Source organism: Poecilia latipinna, unplaced genomic scaffold, assembly GCF_001443285.1.
Source record: "Poecilia latipinna isolate Pla-1442-1.1 unplaced genomic scaffold, P_latipinna-1.0 Scaffold1618, whole genome shotgun sequence".
Taxonomy (NCBI): domain Eukaryota; kingdom Metazoa; phylum Chordata; class Actinopteri; order Cyprinodontiformes; family Poeciliidae; genus Poecilia; species Poecilia latipinna.
The window spans coordinates 29,692-56,701 of NW_015114234.1; the positions used below are offsets into that span (position 1 = coordinate 29,692).

The 27,010-nt window shown below is 38.9% G+C and overlaps 1 protein-coding gene across 2 annotated transcripts in view; it reads right to left on the bottom strand.

The window, feature by feature from the left end:
* The window catches only part of LOC106964051 (voltage-dependent T-type calcium channel subunit alpha-1I), an 84,485-nt gene that overhangs the window by 21,615 nt on the left and 35,860 nt on the right, over positions 1-27,010 (bottom strand). For both annotated transcript variants that reach the window (XM_015059287.1, XM_015059288.1), the window contains one exon: positions 12,844-13,264. In XM_015059287.1, coding sequence (XP_014914773.1) covers positions 12,844-13,250 — 407 coding nt within the window. In that variant the 5' untranslated portion in view covers positions 13,251-13,264. The remainder of the gene's footprint in view (positions 1-12,843; positions 13,265-27,010) is intronic.

A 27,010-nucleotide genomic window follows, 5' to 3' on the forward strand; every position in this document is an offset into this window, starting at 1 on the left:
CGGCACACTAGTGTGCCGCGGAACAGTGGTTGAAAAACACTGGTCTATGCCTTTCAGTTTCTCTCTCACTTTTTATAGACAGGCGACAGGAGAAGTCTATTGATTTTCAACCCTTCTATACGGTGACGCAGAATTTCTGTCTTTCTTCATTGAAATTATTCCATAACTGAAAGCAATATTGAAGTGGACAGAGTGACCACCACCTCGCAATGCGATGCTCGGACAAATTCACTCCAGCAGAGATAAGAAGCCTCGGCGCAAGATAAGGAAAACTGTCAAGTCGGCGCCGCATCTAAATTCTGATTATTTTCACACGAGGACATTTTCATCTTGTCAGCACAACAAAAAAGTGGGAATAAGTCTCTGCTGGATTCCATTTTTAGGAAACGCTCTGATTTTATTTATTCGATTTCTTCATCTGTAGCTTTTTTTTTTCTTTATAGAGTAACATTCTGGAATAATCCCTCGCTTCCTGGATGAGAACTGTAGCTTTTCATTTTGTGTGTACGCATAAATGTTATGGATATGTGTTTGGTGTGTATATGATTTTATACATGAGCATGTGTATATATTGGTGCTATTTTAGGATTTTTAAAATAATGACAAGAATGGTTGATTTTATGTGGATCTAGTGGATAATAAAGCATGTTATCTTATATTAAGGTAAGTTTATTTTCTTAGCTCTATTGTTGAGATTTAATTTAATTAAAATAATAGTAGAGGACAAATCTCGGAAGTATTTCTTAATAATCAGAGCAATAAAAAAACATAAATTACTATTTTGGATTTAATTACTATTAAATTGGATTGTAGCCACAAAATATTTAGCTAATTTTGTAATTTGGAATCAGTTTCTTAAATGTTTCAACTGCATTCACTCTTCAACATTTAAAAGGAAATAGACCCAGTAGACAGCAAACAAGATCTTAAAGTATTATAGAGGTTAGTGTAAAAAAAAATTAAGTATCATTTTAATGAATTAACTTATTTATAACAGTACATAAATTGTAGAAAAAATAAAAAGATAAACAGGGAAGAACAAACCCTGGTTTGTCACATACTAAAAATGTTTCCAGTTTTTGCCGTCACTGTAGTGTGACCTGAAAAAGGTGACATTAATATTCATTAACTTGATGAGAGGAACAACGTGTTGTATCCTTAGGGAGGAGGATCACTTTCAGTGGCAACAAGAGGGTTCCTAAATTGAGTTGCTTGTGTCAGAAAAAACACCGTTGTACACTTTCTCTCTCACACACACACACACACACACACACACACACCTACACACACACGTGCAAACAACACGTCAACACACGCCGCTCAGCTGCTCCCAAGATAGTGCGGTGCAGGCAGCAATCACTGGAGGCGAGTGTTAATGACAGACTAATGACTGCCATTTACCAAATTTCGGGGAATGTCTTCATTTATCTGGTGGTTTATAAATATATCATCTAAAAACGTTCATATATGAACAGAGTATGACGTGTCCTCATTGAAAAAGTCGGTCTTTACAGCGTTGTGTAAAGATCAACTGTTTTTGAGCTTTACATCATGTCATAATGTTATTCAAAAGCATATCTGGAGGATTGCTTGGATTCTTTCATGCATGTTTGAGAAATCTTTTAAATTCCCATGTCAACCATTCAGCTGTGTAAAACACCTGGTTGGACCTAGCCCCACCTTCGAGACCCAGCTCCTCCTCTGAGCTGCTGTTTTCAGCCTTACAGAGCAGCCCTCCCTGCAGAGCCCTCACTCTGCTCCTTCAGACTAGCCAGCAGCACTTAGCAAACACCTGGTGGAACTGCTGAGCTCATCATAGGAGCTACTTATCAGTAGCTCCTACTGGTAAAAACGTTATTAAAGGTTTAATAGAGGAGTGATGCTGTGATGACTTCCTGAAGGCGGAGTTTCAGAAAGAGCAGGAGTTTCTTAAGGAGCCCAATTTCAATGCTTTAAATTATGAAGTCAACTTTCTTTTCAGTCATATACGAGATGTATAGCAGTTTTATAGCAACCGAAGGTAACGTAGTTGGTTGATTGTGCAATAAAACTGAACTATGTGCCTGGAAAATACATAATCCTGCCCCTTTAAACTCTTCCAGTAGATTAAACCATGTGTACTTTTTCTCATCTACACACCACATACAATTCAGTTCCTGTTTTTCTGCAAAGAACAGTTCAGAGAAGTGTGCCAGCTGAGGCACAGAGGAAGACAGAAGCCTGAATCATCTCTCATTATAATAAACAAAGCGGAATCTGTAACAACACCTGAATTCTGTTTTTTTGGCTCCACTCTTTGGTTGCTTCAGCTCCGTGTATTCCTACTTCTATAACCTAGATGTGCAAAGCGTTTGTTAAAAGTATGCTGTACATAAAAGCTATAAGGAATCTTATAAGGTTTCATGTTTATACTTTGCTGTTTAAAAATTACAATTCATTTCATTCAGTTCCAGTCACTGCGAACCGAAATCTTTTGACTGGTTGAGCACATGCAGGATGACCTCTCACCCACTCAGGCATACACACATGGGAACACACACACACACCCCTTAGCCATCTCTCCACAGGATGCAGTGTGTTATTTCAGCACCTGCAGGCCCGGTGGGCGATGCCGCGATGACAGTAATGCGTATTGGCAGCAAGCAGCGGGAAGGCAAAGCAGCAATGTGCGGCTCCAGCTGCACAAGGCTGTGTGGAGCAGAGAAAGTTAATGCAAAGTGGATCAACATGCAAGTAAGAGTTCTAAATTAAATCTCCGGTGTCAATATCTCTGCATGAGATGACTGCTCCAAGATAGTAACTTTATCTTTTTTTTTTTTTTTTTGCCTGCCAGAAAATTGAAAATTTATACACTAGTCATGTCAAATGAAGTAAATATTGACATAAATAAATCCAGTCTTTGTGGGAAGCCTTATGAATTTCATAAATGGTTAATTCACTTAGTCTAGTTATAGTCATATAAAATATTTTGACAATTTGTTGTCTCAGCTCCAGCTTTCATTTTGACTAGATGGCGCCAAAAACGTTTTTAATGTACTGTGGCTTCATATTGTCACACAGTAATTTAAATAAATAATGTATACTATGGTCTGTTTTCATCCCAGCCCAAAATTATTAATACGTCTGAAAGATTTTTAATTCTAAGTTACTTTCCATCCCAACTTGTTTCTGTCCGCAAATTGTCGGATTCAAGTGAAGGTTAATATTTACCTCCAACCAGAAGAGACATTTTGTCAGAAGAAAACCTTCAAACTTCCATAATACCTACTGGTATTTTTTTTTAGCAACACAAACTAAAACAAAAATATTACCTATTAAATGTATTACTACTTCTTAAGTTCTTATCGCAATAGATTTATCTTTTTTTTTTCCATCTAGCTGGTTAAGTTGTCATGACTTTTGGAGGTGGTTGGATCCAAGGTGAGGTCGGGAAGAGGCAGTGAGTAGATGATGAAATATTTTTAACAAAGTAGCAATTCAAAAGGAACTCACAAAAATAAGGAAATCTCAGGGGAACAAGAACTAAACTGGAACTAAAAAGGGACCGGGTAACATGAAGGTAACGGAAGAAACCAGTGAGGAGAGGTGGCTAAACGCTGGTCACCAGACAAACAACTGGTGTTAACTACAAACAGGGTGCAGCTGTGAGGGGAGAGAGAGATGGTACAGACGAACCAATAGAACATAAATATTGAGTAAATAAACAACTAATAAAAACACTGATCGAAAGTAAAACACCCATCTAAGGTGGATCACAGTCGAACAAGAAAATAAGAAGCAAATGCAGAAAAACCAAACCAACCAGGATCTGCTCAGGTCTGGGCTTAACTTCTATGACAAAAACTCAACTTTTTAGGTTCATTTTTTACAAAAAATTAAATATGCAAATAAGTTTAATGTACAAATTACCCTTGTGTATAATAAGCAGATCATTTACACGCTCTGTTCTTGTTTACTCCTTATCTCCTGTCACCTCTCTTCATCCATTCGTGTTCTTCAAAGGACTGACTTACAGTAAACACTGAGGAACGTTGTTATCTTGAAGCCGGGGGAATTTAGTAGGCACGCTCTCGTTGCTTTTATCTTTTCTTTCCTTTTTATTTTTGCTGAGATGTGGTAAAATAATAGTAAAAAAAAACATTTTAACATACATTCCAGATAAAAAAAACAACAACCACCTACTGAGCATTTACATGCCAAGGTTGCATTAATCCTCATGATGTAAAACAATGACAAGGAAAAAAAAAAAAGTGAGACTATAATCTGATTCACACGTATTCTTCTTCTCACGCGTACAGGTCCGCCAACAACAGGCGTCAGCGCTGGGATTTCCTGCCGGGCGTCTCAACCCGGCAGCATTACACCAATCTATTCACCTCAAAGGGAAGAGGACAGAGATTAAACAAGCTGGATGCTGTGGGGCGTCAGAAAACTAAAATGATTTGTCCTGATGAAGAGCTATGACTGCAATGAAGATCCACCTTTTAAGAAAAACCTTGTAAAAAAAAAAAGAGTCAATCGATGATCATGATTTTAGAGGGAATAAATCTACTAAACAACTAAATAAATACATTTAAAAAAGCACATTGTTTAAGAAACTGAGGAAGAAATTTAAGAATTTGAGGCTCTTCACCTGAATGATACTAACTCAATTCAGAGAAAAAAAAAAACTATAATTTTTTTTTTCTTTAGCATTGCCAAAAAAAAAAAAAGAAACCCAACAACAACAGAAAATCAGAGTTGGGGCTGTTTTTGCTCCTTAGCAACATTAACTTCTGACTTTGAGTTTATGAGGCGCCACACTGCTGTCCTGAAAGACTTAACAGGTGCCCAGCCAGCCTCCATCGCTTTGATATAAAGAAAGCGCACTGCGACTGTCACCGTTTAACACACCTCAAGGTGCAGCTACAATCTACTGTGTTTGCTCTCCAGATCCACTTTCCCCCTCCAGGACAACTGGGTCTTCACTGCTGAACACGGGATCTGGACCGGAGGTGAGCAGCCGCAAACAGAACAAAGTTACTGCCAGAGAAAGGAAAGGTTCAACCTAAAAATGTCACGTTGGCTCTCTGAGCAGTTTTGATCTTTAAATCAGTCTGTGCTGAGCTTCTGCGGAGGTTAACCAGTCAGATACCATTAGGGCTTAAGTCATAAGACACAGAAGCAATTGAAATTATTTCATAATGTACTTCACAGCACTTGTTTAATCTGCTCTAATCTCTCCCTTGGTCTTTTTAATGTCTGCAGTCTAAAGATCGATACAGTCCAGACCTGCAGCAGCTGCAGCAGGAGCACCAACCTTTTGTCTATGTTCTGCTAATGTCCAAAAACCCCCCACAATTTTGCAATTAGCAGCGATTCCATTAAGTAAGAAATTAAAATCACACATGAATAAGCTTGCACATGTGACGGACATAAATAGCTACATGAGATAAAGTCATAATTCAGTCATGGTGATTTTGAAAACCTCATGCAAATGTGAAACGTTTAAGAAAGGCAGTGCCAGGAAATTGGCTGGAGAGAGAAATCAGACAACATTTTTGGTCATGGTTCATGAGCAGCTAGTCAGAAACGTATGCTGATGATGGTGGTCCTCAGTTTGCAAGACTCAAAGTTGGTTGTTTTCAGTATTGGTGGATTCCTTAAATTTACTGACTGCAGAAGGAAAGAGACCTGATTTGAAACTAAACTCCAAATCTGCAAATGTGTCTGAGATTCATTAAGGCTGCAAAAGAGTGAGAGAGAGCGAGTCTTTCAACAGGAAACAGGAAGCCTGCAGGTATTGCTACAAAGTTTCACGTGAGAAACGTTTCGTTTTCTTTGGTCCAAATCAGTTGATGGGTTTGTTAGCTTGTGACGTTTTCAGTTGGTTCAGTTTCTTTTCACACTGCAAAAAACAAACAAAAATAAAATAGAACAGAAACCTGTTGCTACAAAAAGTGCAAGAATGTTCCCTCTGTTTACTATTCAGATGAGTCCAGATCTGCAAACATCAAGACAGGAAGAAGATGCTGAGTTCTAAATGTCATCTCATCGTTAGCTTGGTTAATGCAAAATCACCTGCAAGACACATGGTGGCCTACAGCGCATGTCAGCAAAACTCTGCTGTTATACATCATTAAAAATAAAACCTGCAGCCAACGAGATGAAAGTAATTCAGTGGTTAGATTCATTCTGTTGAGCAAACAAACTTGCACAGATAAGACAAAAAAAAAAGTATCACACAAGATTCTGGTCTGGTTGTAACCACTCATCCACAGCCTTTGACTTACTCCAGTGTCTGTATGCTACATAAAGGAAGCCATTCATTTCAATGGCCAACTCTTGTCCACAAGGGTTATTACATCTAACTGCCCATTAAACATCTGCTAATTATGAAGCCATTCAGCAGACGGACATCACGTCACATGACCCCATTACTAGGAGCACAGCCATAAAGCCAATGTGATTATTGCTATAATCAAATAACAATGGGAGGAGTATCAGCCGACAACAAGCACAGCTCTATAACTCAGCCCAGAAAAAAAAAAAAGCTCACTGGTCCACTTGAGCTATACTTTTGATGCCATATTTATGAAACTGAAAATAAATAAATAGATAAATAAAAAATGCAGCTTTGAAAAACACTCAAGCAGACAGTGTTTCCACGCGTGTCTATAAATCAGCAGACATTTACAAATATGAGATTTCTTGAGCGATGGAGCGTGGTGACGCTGGAGGCGGAGAAGGCCACATGTGTTAGTCCACAGGCAAATAAAAGCAAATTGAAAACTATTAATCTGCCCTTCCCTTCCTATCAGACTCGCTTTAGAGCCGAATCTCTTTTGACTGCATAAACTCGTCTCTCTCTCTTTCTTCTTCCCCTTCTCTCTTTTACTTCCTTCCCTACATTCATAAGTAGAGGTGAAGACATGGAGAGCACCATTTTTTTGTCCCACTTCTTTCTCAGAATCCCTCCCTATCAGAGTGAAGTGGACTGTGTCTTTGCCTGAGAGCTGCTTAATATGTCGAGGCGACGCGCTCAACCCAACTCCCAACCTGAGTCACAGAGAAATGGATAAAGTGACAAGAGTCCCTGATGGAAACGGCTCTGTTGTACCAAATAGGGTGAAAAAAAAATTTCAAGAAAAAAAAAAAAACACATACACCATGACATACAAGGTCTGACATTTCATTTCTTAGGCGACTCTGCAGATGATTCAGCATGGGAATATTAGATTTTGGCACAAACAAACAGCAATTTCATACAGATAGCGACACTGCTGGCTGCGCCTCCATCTGAATGTATTGCAGTGTATGAAAACAGAAAACTTATTTCCAGGCCAAATGGGCCAAATAAACGCATTTGTTCTGTTAGATGTGTGCACAAATGCCCTGAAGAAAAAGATCTTAACCAGAAAGACTGAATGTCTTTTAGTATTTAAGGAGAAAATACACTTGCTGCAGTAAAGTCTGCAGGAAAAATGTAGAATTTAGACACAGTTTGTTCTTTACTCCCAATTAAATACAACTTCCAATCAATGTTCGATTTTCAAATATTTCAAACTACTTTTTTAAAAGCATCATAACGCACAAGACCTGTTTATATGGAAAATAAGGTCTGATTTATTGATACACATATTTGACATAAAAAAATGATCAAAGTTTTTTACTCTTACTGAGACATCTGCTGACTGTCGGTATGACGACCGACGTGCTATCTGAGTTCAGCTCCTTACACATGGAGTCCATCTTCCTCCTGAACTGTATGGTGGCTGAACACACCTCCAGTGTTCTTTGCTAACATTTGCATGAAACTGTTAACAGGTGAACGTGGCACTTTGAATTCTAACACACTTGTTGTTTCCCTTTCTTAAACTGAAACCCAGAATTTTAAATCAAAGCTTAAAATTTTACAAACTCTGTCTTTTCAAAGAAAGAAAGAAAGAAAAAAACAAAAAGTAACACGTCGACTCGGACCACAACACACATGCAGTGAAGTTCCCGGAGTGGATTTGGCCACAAAGAACACTTTTTGTGCAGATCAATTCTCCGCAGCCACTCAGTTTGACCACACAAAGCGAGAAAGTGGCCTTGGTCAATAGCAGCCCTTTTATTTTGGTGAAAGTAAAACGGACACACACACACACACCCGTGTGCCCTCACACACAGTCGCTGCCACGCATGTTTCCACCCATCCAGCCTCTTTGATTATATTTAGTGTTGTGAGATTGACACAGAGTCCATGTGCGGCCGATTGTTCTCACTCTGCATGAGAACAAATTCACAGAGGCAAAAGACCTTTTAGGACTTCATGGAGTAAAAGAGAAAAAAAAAATATGAAATGTCAAAAGTTAACCAGCATAACTGGACTTTCCAGCACAGTCATAAATGTATTAAAAACCAATTTCCAAATGTTTACAGAAAGCGACATTAACTTAAACTGCTCATTTTAGCTCCACCTTATTCCTGATCATCATGGCTGACCTTCCCTCCTTCTTAGACTTGTACAGGTCTAGAGTTGGGGGGGAAAGGCAGCTACCACAGCATCGCTGCAGACCCCACACATCCTGGACATCAGCCGTTTGGACTTTTACCTTCAGATCGGCGCTACAGAGTGCTGTCTGTAAAAATCAGCCACCACAGAGTTTCTTCCTCCAGGCTGTCAGTCTAATGAACACTACACGGCCTGAGGAAACACCTGATCTGCTGCTGATCAACAGGAGCATAATTTCACAACAATCTACTCATGTTTCTCTCTTTTCCATATTTAAACAAATGGCTTTCATATATGTTTGAGTAATCCATTAATCTCCATGGTAACCATTCAGGTGTGCAAAATGCCTGAGTGGACCTAGCCCCGCCTTCATGGCACGGCTCCTCCTCGGAGCTGCAGTGTCCAAGCTTCTGAGCTTCTGCCTCACAGAGTGCCCTCCCCCACAGCTCCCCCCACTCAGCTCCTTCAGACTAGCCAGCAGCAATTAGCAACCACCTGGTGGAGCTGAACATCTGCTGAGCTCATTATAGGAGCTACTGCTCAGTGAAACGCTGGTAAAAACTTTGTTAAAGGGTTAATAGAGGAGCCATGTTGTGATGACTCCCTGGAGGCGGAGTTTCAGAAAGAGCAGGAGTTTTTAAAGAGACATAGGCCCAATTTAATAGCGTTAAAAGAAATGTTACTTCCTAACTTAAGTCATATTTTATATATAAGGCATTTCTGTAACAACTGAAGGTAACATAGTTACTTGATTGTGCTATGAAATGGTATTATGTGCCTGAAAAACACATAATACTGTCCCTCTGAGGGTGGATGTTTCCAAGTTGATTTATCATGGTCTATTTTCTTTTTTACATCAAAAATCAAGTCATTTAAACACTTCAGGTATCAAACTCACATATTTTAACTCAAGTCATATGTATGCACATTGTTCCACCAACTATATTACATACTAATATCACCACCTTCCTAAAATAATACATTTTTGTTAGAAGTTTTTTTTTTCTTTACCAAAATCAAAATAATGACTTGTGCCCAACATTTGTTACATATCAGAATGCCTTTCATTCCTCATCATATTTCTTTCTTCTCCTCTGTCTCTCTCCTCCTGTTCGTCTCTATTTCCCCCCCGTTTTCTCTGCCGTTTCCCTTTTCCATATGTCTCTCTCTCTCCCCGCCTCAGTGACTTTCTACCAGTTGGCTATATCTCGCTCGCTCTCATTCTTCACTCGACCGTGCTGCTCCTGATAGCCCATATATTAACTCCCACCGTGAGTCACACATTATTGCACTGTAAATGTTGCTCTTAAGACTCCTGATAAGCACCCTGCGCTGATCTGAGGGGGCAGCATGCTCTGCATGTCCTGTAATCTGACACACCTGTCAGTACTCGCACAGGCAGAGAGCTAAGATATGAGTCGGTTAGTGGAAACACGAGAAAAAAAAATATCTAAATAAAAAAACACAAAGATGGGAATTCAGAATGGCAAGAACCTGAGAGTAATTCAAGAAAGAGAAGTGAACATGAAACACTCGCATTAGATAAAATGATGTAACACTTTGCAAACGCCATCGGATACGATCGTCAGCTTTGTGTTTTGCAAAAGCAACACAACTCCAGGGCTGAATGTGTTGGATCTTAATTCGAAAATAAAAAAAATGCATCCAGTTCGCCTCTTACGGTGACTTGCAGAAGTACTCATACCCATTTTTGCCACGTTCCAATCACATATTTCTGTTCAGTCAGAGATTTAATAGGACATTTCAAAATAAAGAGATGCATTATTTTGATATGAATTGAAGACGATGGATGAATTCCCTGATTTTTCCCATCCAGGGACCTTTCTGATCTATCTATACTTAATTTCAATCAGAAATAAATTTTACTCTGATATATTAACAAAACCCAGCACAAACATCGGCCTTCTGAAAAGTTCTGAATAGTAAACCACTGAGTATAAGTGCAGTTATTCTCTGAATGTCAGATAACATTTGTCAAGATGTTTTCTGTGGAGTTAAAGCAACGTCCAAAACATGAAACGGTCCAAACTTCTTCATTAGGAAATAGTTTACACTAAATACCAGGAACTATCTCCATATATAATGTTGCTGTTATACTATTATAGCATTATTAGCATGATTATAATCATTATTATTGTTGTCAATACTATGAGCGACGCTGTTAGTCATAGTTTTAATAGTATGGGAATGTTGTAAGCACATCACTGAATGTACTGATTTCATAAAGAACCAGTAGAACTGAAGTATTTTACTTCAACACTTATAAATAGTTAGAGGTCTTTATCATTTATTGCATTACAGTCATTTTATTTGTAATTTGTAACGTTCAACAAACATCAAAAAATAGCATCACGAAGACCAAGGAACATGCCAGACAGGTCAAAGGTCAGGGTATCTGTGACATCATCCTGTGAACAACTAAATCTACTATCTGAACCTGAGATTAATAACTTCTCGAGACATGACCGTCCACCTGAGGTCAATGTCGACATCAAGAGGTCAATGGAAACTCTAGAGGACCCACCTGCTGCTCAGGTAAGCAATCGGTCACCAGGGCGACCACTAGTTGTGCTTAATTTGAGTGTGACATGAAGAAAACTTATCCTGAAAGAAAGTTAAAACAAAATGTGTTTTATTGTATTTACAATAATACTTAAAGAACAAATTATTTGTGCTTTCAATGTCCAAAACATTTGAAATTATGAACAGGCTGTTAATGTGAACACTGAACGGCTTAATGCCAAAATACATTAAAGATCTGCTGTTGCTGCATCAACCTTCCAGACCCCTCAGGTCTGAAAGGTTCTGATCCAGATCCCTGAACCAGAACTAAACACAGAGAAGCAGCATTCAGCTTCAACGCTCCTCGAATCTGGAACAGGCTTCCAGAAAACCACAAAACAGCCGAAACGCTGATTTCACAGTGGGTAAAAGTAACACTGAAACATTTCCTCAGTATAAATACTTCTACTAAAGGAAATTTGCTAAAAGAGTTACACCAATTGGCAACAAGCCAAGATAAAAGACAAAGACTAAAAAGCAAAGCAGTCTACAAATAAAAGATGTGGGTAAAATACTGGAACAACAAGGAAGAAGTTTGAATTCCTGAAGATACGGATGAGTGAAAAGGGACTGAAAGTCAACGAAGCTCTTAAAATATGTCAGTATTTGGAAAGCATTGCTGTTGCTATGTGAAAATTAATATCAGCTAGTTTATTATTATCCTCCAGGTTGTAGAAACGGTTTGCCTGAGTAAAGTACAGAACTTGCAAAAGCAAAGAAACCTTCACAAAAACGTCTTACTGCTGCACAACATACTAACGTCAGTCATTACGGCTGAACTCTGAGTCTTCCAGTGAATGCAGCTGGAGTCATAATTTGGACATTTTTTCACCATAAACCAGCCACATTAGAGGTCACCTTCATTCTGACACAGCATGACATGAAACATGTCCGAGACCCGTCAAACAACAAGGGAGACTTTCAGAAAGATATGGAAACAGACGGCACACTTTTCCAACAAGAGCAACACATAAAATACTCATCTGCAATCTCCTCTGTGCACAAAACAAAAGCATGTTGAAAGTTCTTTCAAATTTGCAACTGATGATTTGGTCAAGAAAGTGAGCTACGAGTCGGATAAGGTCTGGTCCGATGAGGTCAAGTCTGGATGTTACTGCCACGCCGTGTTTGGAGAAGAAATTATTCTGCAAGTTAAAGGTGTCGATGTCAAGAAGCAGGAGTTTGGAGCCAAACACAGGGAAGAAAACCTGTAAGAGACTCCAGGCTGGGGTGAAGGTTCCTAAAACATGCAGTCAGAGCTACAGTGGAAAAATTTCGACCAAATCTGTTGGAAAAGTGTTTACCTAAATCTCATTGAGAATGTTTGGTAAGACTTAAAAATGATTCCCCCACACCCCCAAAAAAGTCTCTTCATCCAGAAAGGCTGAAATAGAAAAGAAAAGCCAGATGTTTTTGCCCCGACTCTGGTTACGTTGATAGAGGTGTAACGTGATTCTCCACTGTACTGACAAAAGAGGATGATGGGAAATTACAACATTATGGGTTTTTTCTTCTGGGCTTCACAGTTGTGTCGGTCTATAAAACCGCATGAGGTTTGCAGTGGTATCGTGAAGAAATGCAGAGAGGACTAGAGCTTTCAGTACTTTTAAAAGGCTGCGTATGTTAAAATCTTCTCAAGCCAAGCTCAGGCTGACTTGAATTTGAAAAAAAAAAAAAAGTTGAAAAGAGAAATGATTAAGTACTGACTGAGTAAAACATGATGAATACAGACAGTGAAAGATGAGGTTTTTTTGCAGACTTCCCACACTGGGTTTAAAGGATATGGGCTGCAGACCATGCGGATGCACAGGCTGCGTGGGCAGGTTGTCTGCTTCAGACAGAAGAAGACCACAGGAACCAGCTCAGGATAGGGCACCACCAGCACGCTGGTGTCGCTGCTGCCATCGTCGGCGTCGTCCTCGTCGTCGCCGCCGTCGTCACGCTCCTCCACCACCTTCAGCTCCGTTTCTTCTTCTTCGAGCCTCTCTTCCTGAATGATCCCCTTCTCTTCCTCTTCTGCCTCTTTTTCCTCGGGACAGACGCGATAGAGAGGAGAGGGCCTGCGGGGGGGCGAGGACGAAACCACACCATCTCTGCCTTTGGTTGCGGCCGGTGGTGTCCTGGCGGCTGTCGCTGCTGACTGTGTGGATGCTGATGCTGCAACACCAGGGCCCTCCTCCTCCTCACTCATGGCAACCTAAGAGTCTTGGACAAGAGAGACAGAGAGCAAACTTTTAAACCGAAACTATTTCAGAGGCGGCGCCCAAGAGGAGCTTATGGACAATGGAAAAACAAAAAAGAACAGAAATGAGAAACAACATAGATAGTAAGACCTGCAAATTAGTTCACACTGACAATGGACTGGTGACATATCTTATGGTTAAGCCAGTAAAAGCAGAGACATGTTTAGTAGTACAAGATGTCATTTGCAAAGTTACAGAGTCAGAGTTTTGCAGAAAAAATTTGGGTTGGAAGAGAGAGAGAGAGAAAAAATAGGGGTTCATTTTTTTTAAATATATTTATTTTTACTATGATATTAATTAATTTCTACATGCCATCATTTCAAAGTAAATATTACGTTAGCAAGTTAAATATTTAGCATGGTAACTATTTAGTTTACAAATAAAACATCGAGTTGGCACGATAAATAAGCTAAATATTTAGCATCTAACTAAATATTAAGATTACTCATAAAACAATGAGTAAGCAAGCTAAATATTTAGCATCCAAGCTATATATTTAGTTCACAAAACAAAACATTTAGGTAGCAAGCTAATTAAGCTAAATAACAGATACTTCATTAGCAAGCTAAATATTTAGCATGCCAACTAAATATCTTGTTTGCATATAAAACATCTAATTGGCAAAAAAGTTAAATATTTTTTATTAGCATTTAGCTTAGAGGTAAGTATTTAGCTCCTGTGCAAATTCAATTGCCAAAAAGTGGAGGTGTGCTATCAAAGCTAGGTAAGCTAAGTCTCTATAGCCTCCTGCTGGTGAGCTGGGGCACTCATTGTCATTGCTGCTGAATGTCTATTTGTAAATGTCTGTATTGTCATTAAAAGGGTTGATCTGATATCTTAATCTGAAATGTTGTTCATGTTGAAAAGAAAAATCATTTTGAAGAGGTTTCTTCAGGAACAGCAGTTTTGAAGATGCTTTACAATGTGGCACCGATAGAAGTAGCTTGAACTTTATGGCTGCACGTTTTGCTCTGCTTGTTACACCTCAGCTGTGAGGACAAAATGATCACTTGCTGCTTAATATATCCAACCTGTCATAATGCCATTACTTGTATATATTTGTATATTCTAACTTCCCTTCATACCATGTTCTCTTATGAACATGTGAAATCCTATTTAAAAACATACTAAGGTAAGCTACTTTTAAGGCAAAGATAAATAGAACTACAAGCACACAAAATAGTACAAAAGAACAATATGAACCCAATAAAACCCAATACGATCAATTCAAAAATATTTCAGAAATTCCATATTTTATTTGTTCTGGCTTCGGGGATGAGTTAAAGATCACCAGAGAGAGGGGAGTGGAAAAAACCAGTACGCAGAGAGTCAGGATGGAGAGTTTAGTGGTTCAGTCAAAACCTTAGACTGCTGAGAGGATTTTTAGATTGTTGAATGGAATCGATGCTGTGTAGCTGGAACAGGAACAGAGGCAGAGAAGATCCCGAGTAGCAGCAGCGAAACGAGGGAACAGAACACACTGATCTTACTATAAGCTACTGAGTAAGAATGGTGTTAAGACAAGCTTTACACTTTGGTTGTTTTAATCGTTTAATCTGTTCTGACCAATTTCTAATTGCTAAAAGGATCACAGATGGTTTGAGACAGCTGCGAATTATCAGCAGAGTTTCCTATTAAAGGCAAAGCAAACTGTGATCAGGCTTAAAGAACAGGTGCAAAATATAAAGCAAGCGAAGTCGAAATTCATCTGTTATGTTTTGTGTTAATGATGTGTGACTGCTGAGTTCACAACACCACAAACTTAGAGCAATACAGACGGTCAAAGATTTCAAAAGAAACTGCAGATGGTGTTACTTTTTAATGACATGGTAAAGGTACAAGGTCAATAAATCATAACTATTAGCAAAACGATAGGAGAAATCTCCAGAGACAAACCAGGAGAAATGCCTTTATCGATGCGGTTGGCAAGTGCGAGGCATACTGAGCCACACTTAGGATCCGTGTGTATAAGCTGCAACCATTTACTGCCACATAAGCAGGTTTATTTCATGTTTTTGAACAGCTGTCAGATTTCTGTTCTCATGCTTTGTTGGACATAAAAAAAATTCCTTTGTCCTCAGACGGATGTTTCAAAGCAGATTTAACACCAAGACGACAGAAAGGAAAATCCCAGCTGGTCTGCTGTGACTTTCCTTCCCTCCCAATTGGTTTAAGGTCTCCAGACAACCTGTGTGTCTGTGTTGATGAAGGTCCGTTTGGTCCTAATGTTGCGCATTAGGACCAAACGGATGGCCTATGCATCCTGTTTATTGTCCACATCAATGTGCCGTTTGGCTTTCCTGTGTGTAAAGCTGATTTTAATTTTTCTGTTTTTTGTTTTTTTTTGTGTTTTTTGTGTGTTTTTTGCACATATCGTGTCGACTCTAAGCAGCAATACAATGATTGATTGTCATAAATTCACTAATTAGATTTTCATGCTTGTTTTCCTTCTATAACTACAGCTTGAGATTACATTGAGATACAATGTAAGAATGTTTTCTTCCATTAACAAAGTTTGGATGATTGTTATTTTTTGACCCTCTTGGTGGTGATGGGTATTATTTAAAGGGGCGATATAATGTGACTTCTATTTTTTTTTTTTTTTAGCTTTACATCATGTTATCATGTTACTGAATCATCAAAAACATATCTGGAATGTTGCTTTCATTCTTTCATGAATGTTTGAGAAATCAATGAATCGCACATAGCAACTATTTGCTATGGGAACGCCTGTTTTTATAAATTGTCGCCTATTTCCATGAAACTCTTCCTCAGAGCTGCAGTCCCAAAGCTGCCTCAGAGTGCCCCGCCCCACCCCCTTCAGCTCCTCCAGACTAGCCAGAGGCAATTAGCAAACACCTGTTGGAACTTTGAGTCGAGGTTATCATACAAACTACTTGTCAGTCCAGCCCTCCTAAGATCGGCTGTAAATGGAGTAGAACTGTTGTGATGATGTGTGGAAACAGCAGGAGCTTCTTAAAGAGACAGTGGCCAATTTCAAGACGTCAAGTTGTGACGTCACATTTCTTCTAACTTATGTTTGATATATTCAGCATTTTTGTAGGAACTGAACGTAACCATTATTTGACTGTTATAAAATAAAACGACACTATGTACCTGGAAAATATAAAATACCGCCTCTTTGAAGCTGCAGCAACTTTTATAAAACATTTTTACATATTTGTTGAGTGATAGCTTCTTGAAGCTATCACTCAACAAATATGTAAAAAAGAAAATAATAAAAATAAAAAAATCAAGCTCCTCTGCCTTCTGCCAGAACTGTCACAACATGGTCAGAGTTTAAACAAATATGTAAAAAATACAAATAAAAAAACAACACTTATTACCTACTGTAGCTTTAAGCAAATGCTAAAAGCAGCAAAAATAAATAGACAATTTCAAAGATCTTGAGCCACTTAATATTTATACTTAAAAAAAGCAAGTCTCTAGAATTATTCAGGCTGTAATCATTTTGTCAGAATAACATTAAAGAGCCAATATCAGAGTTATTAACCTCAACAGAAGGTTAACCAAACGCTGAATCCACAGGCCAGGGCTTCTGCTCATCTGCCTCAAACTACTTAAGCTTTAATCTCCCTCAAATTATGGAGAGATATTAGTCTGGTCTTTTTTTTCTTTTTTTTTTAAATAAATGGCAACAGATTTCTGAAAAGACAATAAAAAATCCCATGAATTTAAATCGCTAAGCAGAGAAGATGACAGTCTCACTGTCACATGACGACTGCTACCTGCGACCTGGAAAACTAGTGACTGATTCTTATGGACGTCTGTGTCCACACAGCTGGCAGTGAACTAATGCTTCATGTTACTGAATTATAATTTTGAATATTTGCTTTAGCTCTACTGGGTCAGACAAACAGAAGCTGTTTAAATAATGTTCATCCCTCGTTGTGCAAGAACAAAGATGTCTCCTTTTGTGTTCCGCGTACGGGGAGAAATAAACGGCAAAATTATGTTAGGTTACAATATCTAGGTATAAGCAGTGGCACATGATGTTTTTCCAGTAAACTGTTGATGTACTCTTCTCTGTGTCCCACAGAGTGTAGATAATTTTCTACCATGAATTTGATGTTGTTGCAGTATGTTTGAAAAAACATTTTCCAAAAATAACAAAAAAAAAACGACATTCTTGTTTCATTGTAAAAAGCAGAAAGTATAAAAAAGTATCAAAAAGTCAGCTTTGGTTCCGTTTGTTCTTTATTCTACTTTATTGATATAATTTATTATATTTTCAGAACAAGTTGTGCATGTTGACCTAATCACTAAACTAAGGGTCAGAATACAAATACCTCAGATGCTTTATACATTTTCATGAGTGGAACAACATGAAGATATATTATTTCTACTTCTGTAATACAATTTATCTCACATAAAATACCAATAAAATTCGTTGATAGTGGTATTGATTGACCAAGGTAGTTAACCATTGGTTTTAGTTTTACATTGACTGTTCTGCTCCTAATTGCACCAACTGAATGAATGAAAATTTATGTAATTATATCATGTTTGACCAAGCCTGTATTTAAATGCGCCGTACTGGTTCAGAGTCACCAGAAAAATTTGTAATTCAGTACATTTATGTCTGAAACTTTTTTAGTCCATTCAGGACTGATTTCTTATCGGATCGGAAACCTCAGATATCGGTATCGGAAATGGGGAAAAAGAAAGTGGATCAGCAAGAAACACCACTCTAGGAAAAACACATTCAAAGCACAACAGAGAAAATAAACAGAAACACTTTAAAGAGATCGATCAACTACACACCACAACAAAACTGTTATAACTCATATCAGCTCAAGAAAAACAACAACAACAAAAAAAAAAACTTACCACAGGCTGAGAAATAAAAACACAGCCTCTGCTGGATGTGACCTATCACAGAGCAAATGACCTGATAACACATAATATTCACAGCCCATTAGGCATGGTGGCAGGTATCAATTACCATGAAATGCATTGACCACTGAAGTCAAACACAGTGATACACCCACACGGCTTAAACCATCAACACAACAGAGTCAGAGGCTAACAGTCGGCTGTTTTGATGCGACACACATCCTCATTAGTAGCCGTGCTGGAGGCTTAATGGACGGCAGCCTCACCTCCACACAATTACACACCAACGACAAACTCAAAGTGTACTGCTTTTCTTGGCAATCCCAAATTATTTTTCACTTGCGTCGCCTTAAAGATAAAACCGAAATAAGTCAAACGTATATACTGAATATAACAGACACTCGTTAGGACTGAATCACGTCAGCACCCCCTCGTCCCCCTGTCTGGTCAGGCGTATTTACATCCAAGCACAGGGCGCTAAAAAGCAAACAGCGGTCTAATAATGGCGTAGGCTGTCCTAGATGAAAAGCTTTAAGTAGACCCCCCCTTATTCCCCCTTCCTGACATTTCCTTCAGCCTTTGACTCGTTGCGCCTCAGATATAAAACAAGTTGACAAATGAGCGAAGATCCCACGTAGCGCAGAGCGCGCCAAGTCGTCTGGTGTGGAAACGAAACTTTGAAGGAACTTAGAAATGAGATAATAAAGGCAGACGCGTCACCATTCGGAGATTCTGTTTGCCACAGACTTTTGGAAGAAAAGAACTGAACAATACTGATATATTTATAATTTTTTTAATTTAATTTTTGTCTTTTTGAGTAGTTTTTTGTCTAACGCCATTTGCACTTGTGGAACACAGTCGATCAATCGACTCATTCAGAAGGAAATGCGTTTTTTTTTTTCTTCTTTTTTTGTTTGTTTTATAAAGAGGCTAAACTCAGCAACTATTCCACAAATTTATTCAAATGTGGCATCACTAATTATGCCACAGCCCCCGGTAATGTTACCATAACAACAACAAAAATATTTGTTGTATTTATGTCACTTAAATACTAATCTCAGTGACAGTCACAAGGTCAACTGATGTCTCAAGCTAACAGGAAGCAACACTTCGGTAACACAGTGGATAATGACAGTGTCATAAACATGACATAAGACCTGTTGTGAACATGAAGGAGTCTTCATGAGTGTTTATGACTGATGTCATGAAGTGTCATTCGGTAAATAATGACATTTTCAATGCAAAGTTGTATTAAAAGTCCATCAAAAGTGCAAACTTTGCGCTAAACGTGTCATTATTTACCGAATGACACTTCATGACAAAAGTCTTAAACATTCATAAAGACGTCTTTATGTTCATGACAGATGTTATATCATATTTATGACAGTGTGATATCAGTTTTAGGCACACCCCTTCAAATAAAGTGTCACCAAAGTTTCAAGTGCATTAAGGCCTAAACACGCAATAGATTTTCATTGTAAGAAAATAAAACATAGTAAGATATTTGAAGAACCCATATCCTTTTGCATCAAGTCTTTCACTATAAATACAGACAGATTCTACATCTGTAGATTTGGCCTAAACACTTTAAATCACTGCTTTACAGAGGACAGATTTCATACGATATAAAAATGTTTTTTGTTTTTTTTATCTCTGAAATCTTTCTACTAGATTTGTTAATATATATCACTGACATAATTGCATGATATATATAGATTTGTTTTCTGAGTGGAAGGTTTGATAACCACTAGCAAAAGAGCATTAGAGCAATGATTCGGTTCCATGACAGTGATTGGTTAAAAAGTGTTTGTTTCTATGGTTTCCCGTCTTGACAGCAGTGTTCCCAGTTTTGTCTTCCTGGTCGAGTTAGCCTGAAGCTAACGTTTTACCTGGCGAAGCCCCACAGAGGAGTTGGTGGAAGCCCCGCAGATCGCTGCAGTGCTGTCACTAAAGGACATGACACCAACCGTTTTCACACTGACACCGCAAGGCCTGAAATACTGTAGAGATGTGTTCGGTTTGGATGGCGCGTGAGACCACAAACGTCAGCCGGATTTGTTCTGCACCGGTGGAGATTTCTACACCTAGCCCTCAAGAAAGAAAGAAAAAAAAAAGAAAGACAATTCTGGGAGACTGACTGGGAGAGACGGTGTGCAAATGAAGCAGCAGCATTTACTTGAAGTAACAGAGAGAGTGAGGCAGTGTGTGTGTGCTGACATGTTTCTTCGGTCTTATGTGATTACAGAAGTCTTCATCTGACATTATGGTGAAATGAGCAACATCCTCATGATAAATGCCAACCCAGAACTCCTTCCTGGTATTTTACCCTTCAACTACACATTTTCAGAAAATTTTGCTTCTGCAAAACCTCCCAATGTTCTCCAGAAAATCTCAGGCTACCTCTTTCATAAACTTATAATCAGAATTTTCAGCCTTTGCTTGAGTCCAAGTTTACAGCGTTTGGCTTTTTCTAGTGTAAACTTACAACTCATGTTTCATGTTGATGACGTAAAAGTTGGATAAAATGTGACGTGACCATTGCGAGTGCAGAGGCTTTGAAAACAACCGGATACATGACAGAATCAGTACCACATGTGGAAGTCGCAAAAATTTGGTGTTTTTTTGGGGATGGAGGGTGAAAAGATCAGAATCGGATCATTCAGAGAAAACAGTCAGATATGGGTCGCATGTGGGCAAAAAAAAAAGCGAATATGAGTCACACTTGAGTGACCCAAATGAGCTTTAGATACGCGTGCTTGTAAATCTCATCATTCAAGAAGTTAAGCTTTTCACAGAAACCTTAAAGAAAGCAAGAGGTCTCCTAATGTTTTCCATAAGATCTACGAAACAAAAGAAGCGATTTTAATCGTTTTCCACAAGATGAGAAACTCCTGCTTCACGCAGCGTTTGTACTGTATAAAGATTGACCTAACTAATTATTCATGCCCAAGAGGAACAAATTGTTTTTGTTTTCATCCAAGTGCAGTCGTCACACAGTTAGCGGAGACGACTTACGGCAGATTTATTCAGCTAAAAGCTCCGTCAGCTAACCACCACCCAGCATCTCCAGTCTCAGTTTCTCTTCCTCTGGACTTCAAACCATAAGCAGCAATTAGCTGAGCTCCCCGTCAGACCCAGGCAGGAGAAACGCTGCTGAGCAACAAGAGGCATTTGGCTGCAGACGCAGTTAAGGGAATAAAGGATTGCTACACTTCTCTGCAATCTGAACTGCAGCAGGTGTTTTACAGCTGCTGCAGTTCCGATTAGCCACATTGGCTTCGTGTGGATTTGTCCTATTCAGACAGTCGGTGCCACCTCTTAGAGCTTTAGTGATGCTTTACAAAACATTCAGACTTTGTTGTTGGCACGAGGAACGCTCCGTGTGCATGGTGAACCTGTGTGTGTGTGTGTGTAGTGAGCCTGTTTGTGTGTGTGTGTGTGTGTGTGTGTGTGGGCCAACTCTGTAGGTGTTGTTGAGAAGTTGGCGGGGTTTAATGCAGCTACAAGTGGCTTGTGTGTTTTCACGCCAGCGAGATTTTTTGCCTTCGCAAATTTAAATATGAGCAAGTCTGTCTGCATCTGTTTGCTAACTCTGACTAATACAGGCCCACCAGCTTCGCTGCTATTCCAAATGTGAGCAAGACTTTATCAATATTCTCCTAATGTTGGAAAAAAAACAACACAGTTTTGCAATGGCAGCATTCACATTAAATAAAAGCACATTTGGTAGATCCTCCAGCTACTTCCTGACGCCTTCTTTGTGGTTTGTGCCAACGGCAACTTCCGCTTGTTGATCGTACGACTCGTGTGACGTAAATAAAATGTTTTAATCACAATTTTGCGAAATAAACCAATTTTGATACTTCATTCTAGCACCAGTGGATGAGGTGGTGCTACCTTTACGCCTCCTCATCCACTGCAGATTTAACAGATTAGAAAACCTCTCAAGACGATCTTCCAACTAGACACTTGTGAAAATAATTGTCAAAATGACAGTGTTCAAAAGATGGCCAGCATTTACAATAATGGGTTGATCTGATGCAAAAATTTGATTTTAATGATCTACTGTTATTTTTTTTTATCTACAGATAGTTAATAATGTAGAAATAAACTGAATTTTATTCAGCTAACATTACATTTTGTTGAGTATTTCTTCCATGCTCTGTTTCAGTTCAGTGTGTGTGTGTGTGTGTGTGTGTGTGTGTGTGAGAGAGAGTGTAATTGAAGCTGACACCTCCTTACGGTGATCTGCTGTTCCATAAGCAGAGGAAATACCCCCCGTGCTCCAAACATGACAGCTAACAGAGTTAGCCTTTAGCCGACTGGAACGTGAACCTGGTGGAGACAATGAACGAGGCAATGAGGTTGTGGAGGAAATTAATTTGAGGAGAAATTTTTATTTACCAGGAATATACAAGAGGATCAAGGGAGGGAGAGAACTGAGTGGAGTTCAGTAATATTTTTTTTTCTGAAGAGTCGGTTTGGAAGTACGGGATTCAAATTACATTTCCGTCTTACTCAAACATTTATTGTTATCGGGTTATGTTTATTCAGGTCCAAAATATATTTAATGAGGAAACATTTTAGGTCAGAATTTACTGAACTTGCTTGCTTGTGTATATGTTACCGTAAATTTCTTAAATATAGTGTAAGCTAATTTATTCTTGACAAACAAAATCATGTTTCATTGTCTCTGTTTAGTCTTTGTTATATACCTGAAAAACATTTGTCTAATTTGGAGAAAAGAAAAACAGCGTTGGGACTCGTCCAGGTTCACTTCGATGAATGTTGTCAAACTTTGCACTTCACAAGAGCTGGTTCAAAGGTCAGTTCACACAGAATAAAAATGAGCGGATGTCAGAGTTCTTTTGAAATTCTAATATTAAGTCACTTGTGGTCCAATATATATATATATATATATATATTCCTTCTCAATCTTTTAAAGGATTGTCCCAGAAGCTTCAATTGTTCAAACTAAAATAAAATGTTGATATATTTGCATATTTATTACAGGTCACATGTGCACTTTGTCATAATCTTTAGATTTTCCTCATCCTCTTTTACTGTATTCAAAGCAGTTTCATAAAACTCCCATATTGGCGAAAAAGAAAATAATTTTGTGATTTTAGTTACTCTATTTTCTTGGATTTCCAATAATGAAAAACTGATTATAAAAGGCTGTTATGAACGATTGATTCAACAATACACTGCGTTAACTCTGGTTTCAGCAACAGGAAGAAGAAAAGTTTCAGGAAGGATACTCTGACATCATGGGGTTCTTCAAAATCTCACCATTAGGATAAAATTTCATCTCCCATCATTAGGAGAGGATTTCCTCCTGCGCTAAGGACAAAAACAGAGAGAAGACCTGCTTCTGAAACTCGAGGAGTTTTGGATCCAAAAATTCAAGTTAGTGCTGGCACATGGAGAATCTAATCCGGCCAAAAGGAGTAAACCTCGACCTTGGTTTGTCCGGAACTCTGCAGAAGGAACCTGGGAATTACAGGTTCCCCAGGCTTCAAAAGGGAGCAGTCGATCCTGCCAGATGCGGATGATCGTTGTGAAAATCAGAAGACCCGAGTTGAGAAGCAGGTTCTGGGTTCCAAACTCCAACCTTTATAGAGAAACATTTGTTTTACATATATTTCCTCCATTTTGGTTCTCTCCCAAATTCCACATGTGACTCATTAAGCTTCAGAATAAAATCATGGTCACTTTGAAAACTAAAAGATGTTTAAACTGGTTAGAAATTTATGTGTAAACTGATTGAAACAGTGTAAAAAAACAACAAGACAAAGCTGTTAGATTGGGGTGAGGTCGATGTAAATGGTTGGGCCTCTAACAAGCTCCTGCATGAACAAGACAAGAGTTGACACGACTGGTAGAGAGGCTGTTGAATAATTCAGAGAAATTCAACCTGCTAGGAGTAAACGTTTGGTTGTCTCTGACCTGCTCTGACTCGGCCATGAGCCGGAGTGTGCAACAAGCTACCGTGACGCGACGCGCTACGTGTCTGAGCTTTGATTTTATTCAAGAAATAGTCAGCTCAAATTCAGTACTTCAAATAAGCCTTTTCAGCCCAGCAGAAACCTGCCATAGCAACACACACACACACACACACACACACAAGAATAGAGTGCTTTTCTCAAGGACGGGTTTTAACCTCAAACTGCCCCATGACCGCAGTCATTTAACTGTGGCTTCACACGAGCGACTACTTTCACTGATGTAGTCCCTCATGATGAAATGCACCAGCAGGTCAAAGAAAGACTCATCTTAACGTACAGAGACCATAAAACAAGAAAGCCTGACACATATGCAGAGTCAAAGTGGATTAGACCGAGAAGAAAATCACGGCTAAGAAAAAAAAAAAAAAAAAACGGGCGGTGCTGTGGAAAAGTATTTGTCGCCTCACAGATTTTTTCTGTTGATTTTTTTCTCACATTTGTTTCTGGTCAAGCAAATTGGAACAGCAGACCAAGAAAAGAGGCATTTTTGATGGCAAGTAGTATTTTACATGTGGATAAACTGGTTCTCATCTGTTCTTAAATTTCTTTAATTATTTTTTTTTTCCATTTGCATGTTTCCGTGAATCAAAATTATTTTGGTAATTTCAAATCGTGCAATGTTTTGGTAAATAGAAACACAGATGCTGATCAGTGTTAGTCCACATTTTGAAAGACATTCATTTTTTTTCTTTAAACTATTAAGTCTGCAGACCAGAAAGCCAGAATTGTTCTAGATCTCAAGACTTTTACTGAAGATGAGGGAAAAAAAAAAAAAAAAACTCACAAAACTGTGAGGCTGTGGGTGAACAGGATGACCTGGAGGAAAACCGCAGTGCAAAAGATGAAACCAGTGGAGAATAATGAAACCAGGGAGCTGAAATATACTGACAACAAATCACAGAAAGACCAGAAGAGCTAATTACAAATGAATGGATGCAGCTGCGGATGGAGCAGGTAGGGATAAATGAGGAAATGATGAGCAGCTGGGATAGCATGGAGAAGAACGGCGAGGTGGAAATATTAATCTAATAGAAAAAGATTTAAAACACAAACAATGAAAACAACTGAAGTAAAACAAAGGTGTGAACTAAAATAGCAAGACAGCAGAAAAACACACAATTAAGAAATGATCAAAACTGAAAATCACTGAAGCTAATCATCCAAACAACAAGGGATTGCAGCAGTACATTGAAACTGAAGTTCTGATGTTAAGTCATCAAAATGATGAAAACTTAGAACACCAGCTGGGGTCTATGAATCTTCTTTTTGCTGTCAGACGTCTGCTGGAGAAGCTATTCCGGTTTCTTTGGCATCTGACTCGATGCTTTTGATCAAATTTTAAACGGAGCTGCACGACGGTTCATGTTGTCACATCGGGGTTTTTCTAGAGAATTTCTTTGCAGCTCTGTTTCTAAAAAAAAAAAAAGATTTTTTAAAAACTGCATCTTCCCTGCTGGATTAAATTCTGTGCTGCTGTGATTCCTGGTGTAAACATCAATAATACCAGCCGTCGATGTAAGCTGGTTCTGAACAGCATTCAGCTTTGTGGAAATGCCAACGCTGCATGTACGATACATCTTCAATTCAGTCGCATTCTGGATGCTTTTTTAAAAACTATTTAAATGCCTTTTAATTTCTTCACTTATTGGGTTCCTTTTCTTCATTCACAATGCAACAAAATAATTTCTGTGTAGAGATTAATAATCAATATTTTGATTAAATTCAATATGTGCTAGCTTGTTTGTGACTCTCTGTATTCCCACAAGTCTTTTTTTTTTGTTTGTTTTTTACTGTGTGAGTGAATAACTGCTGTGTTTTTCTAAGCCTGTCCTCCATTAGTCTGGATGTGAGGCTCTGACAGTATCGGACCACTAGGATCTATGGCTGGTAAAAATAGATTGCGATGCAGCTGTAGCCCTCTGCTGCTAACACAATCTGTCTATCTACGGCCCTGAGAGATACAGGAAGTGACCGTATATCAGTCTCTCACTTCCTGAGATAAATGACATTATTGACACGCGCATGAGGAGTCGGTATTTGGGGGAGTGGAAATACACACACCTCATGTTTACTGGAAGCAGCCTGTCACAGTGACTGACCAGAAGTTTGGGAATTTGTAGTGCATCATGGGTAAAGTTTAATGTCTTTATATTAGAAATTATTGCTGCTGACTTTCAATCAAAAGTCCCCTTGCATAATGAGCGGTACCGTGAGCTTTGAGTTTTAACCAGCGTGCATCGCTCTTTATGCTTCCCGCCGAGTCGAATCTGATGCGTTTGTGACGCATCGGCAGAACGACCTGCAGAAACGGCACTAATAGCTGATCATCAGGCATAGACGTTTCTCGCATAATCTATAATCTTTTATATTCAAAAATGTCTAAAAGCCTTCTCCTCCCGTAATAAATCTCGCCTCATTGGGATCAGTGAGTCACCACCCCCATCAGGGCTGCCGTTGCTTAGGTTCTGTCCTGGCACACATTCATTAGTGGCATCAACGGACTTTTGATTTCAAAAAAGGGAGGAAGCTGCTCACCCCCCTTCTACATCCACGCTAATGAATCCCCCCCCGGTGGCTGAACACGGACAGACGGACAGACAGGCGGACACGCGAGTGTGTATGATGGAAGGGAAACTTCCACAATGGGAGATGGCCTGAAACGGTGAAACATTAGGAGAACGGCATTTGGCGGTTAGGAGCTGGGAGCAGGAGAGGCTGTGGGAATCAGATGGATATAATAAAACAATATGAAATTTGTATGCATATGAGAGACGGAAAGGGAGCAGAGGGTGGAGGGAGGCATGAGAACGGGGATGATGTATGGGAGGGAAAAAAACGGGGAA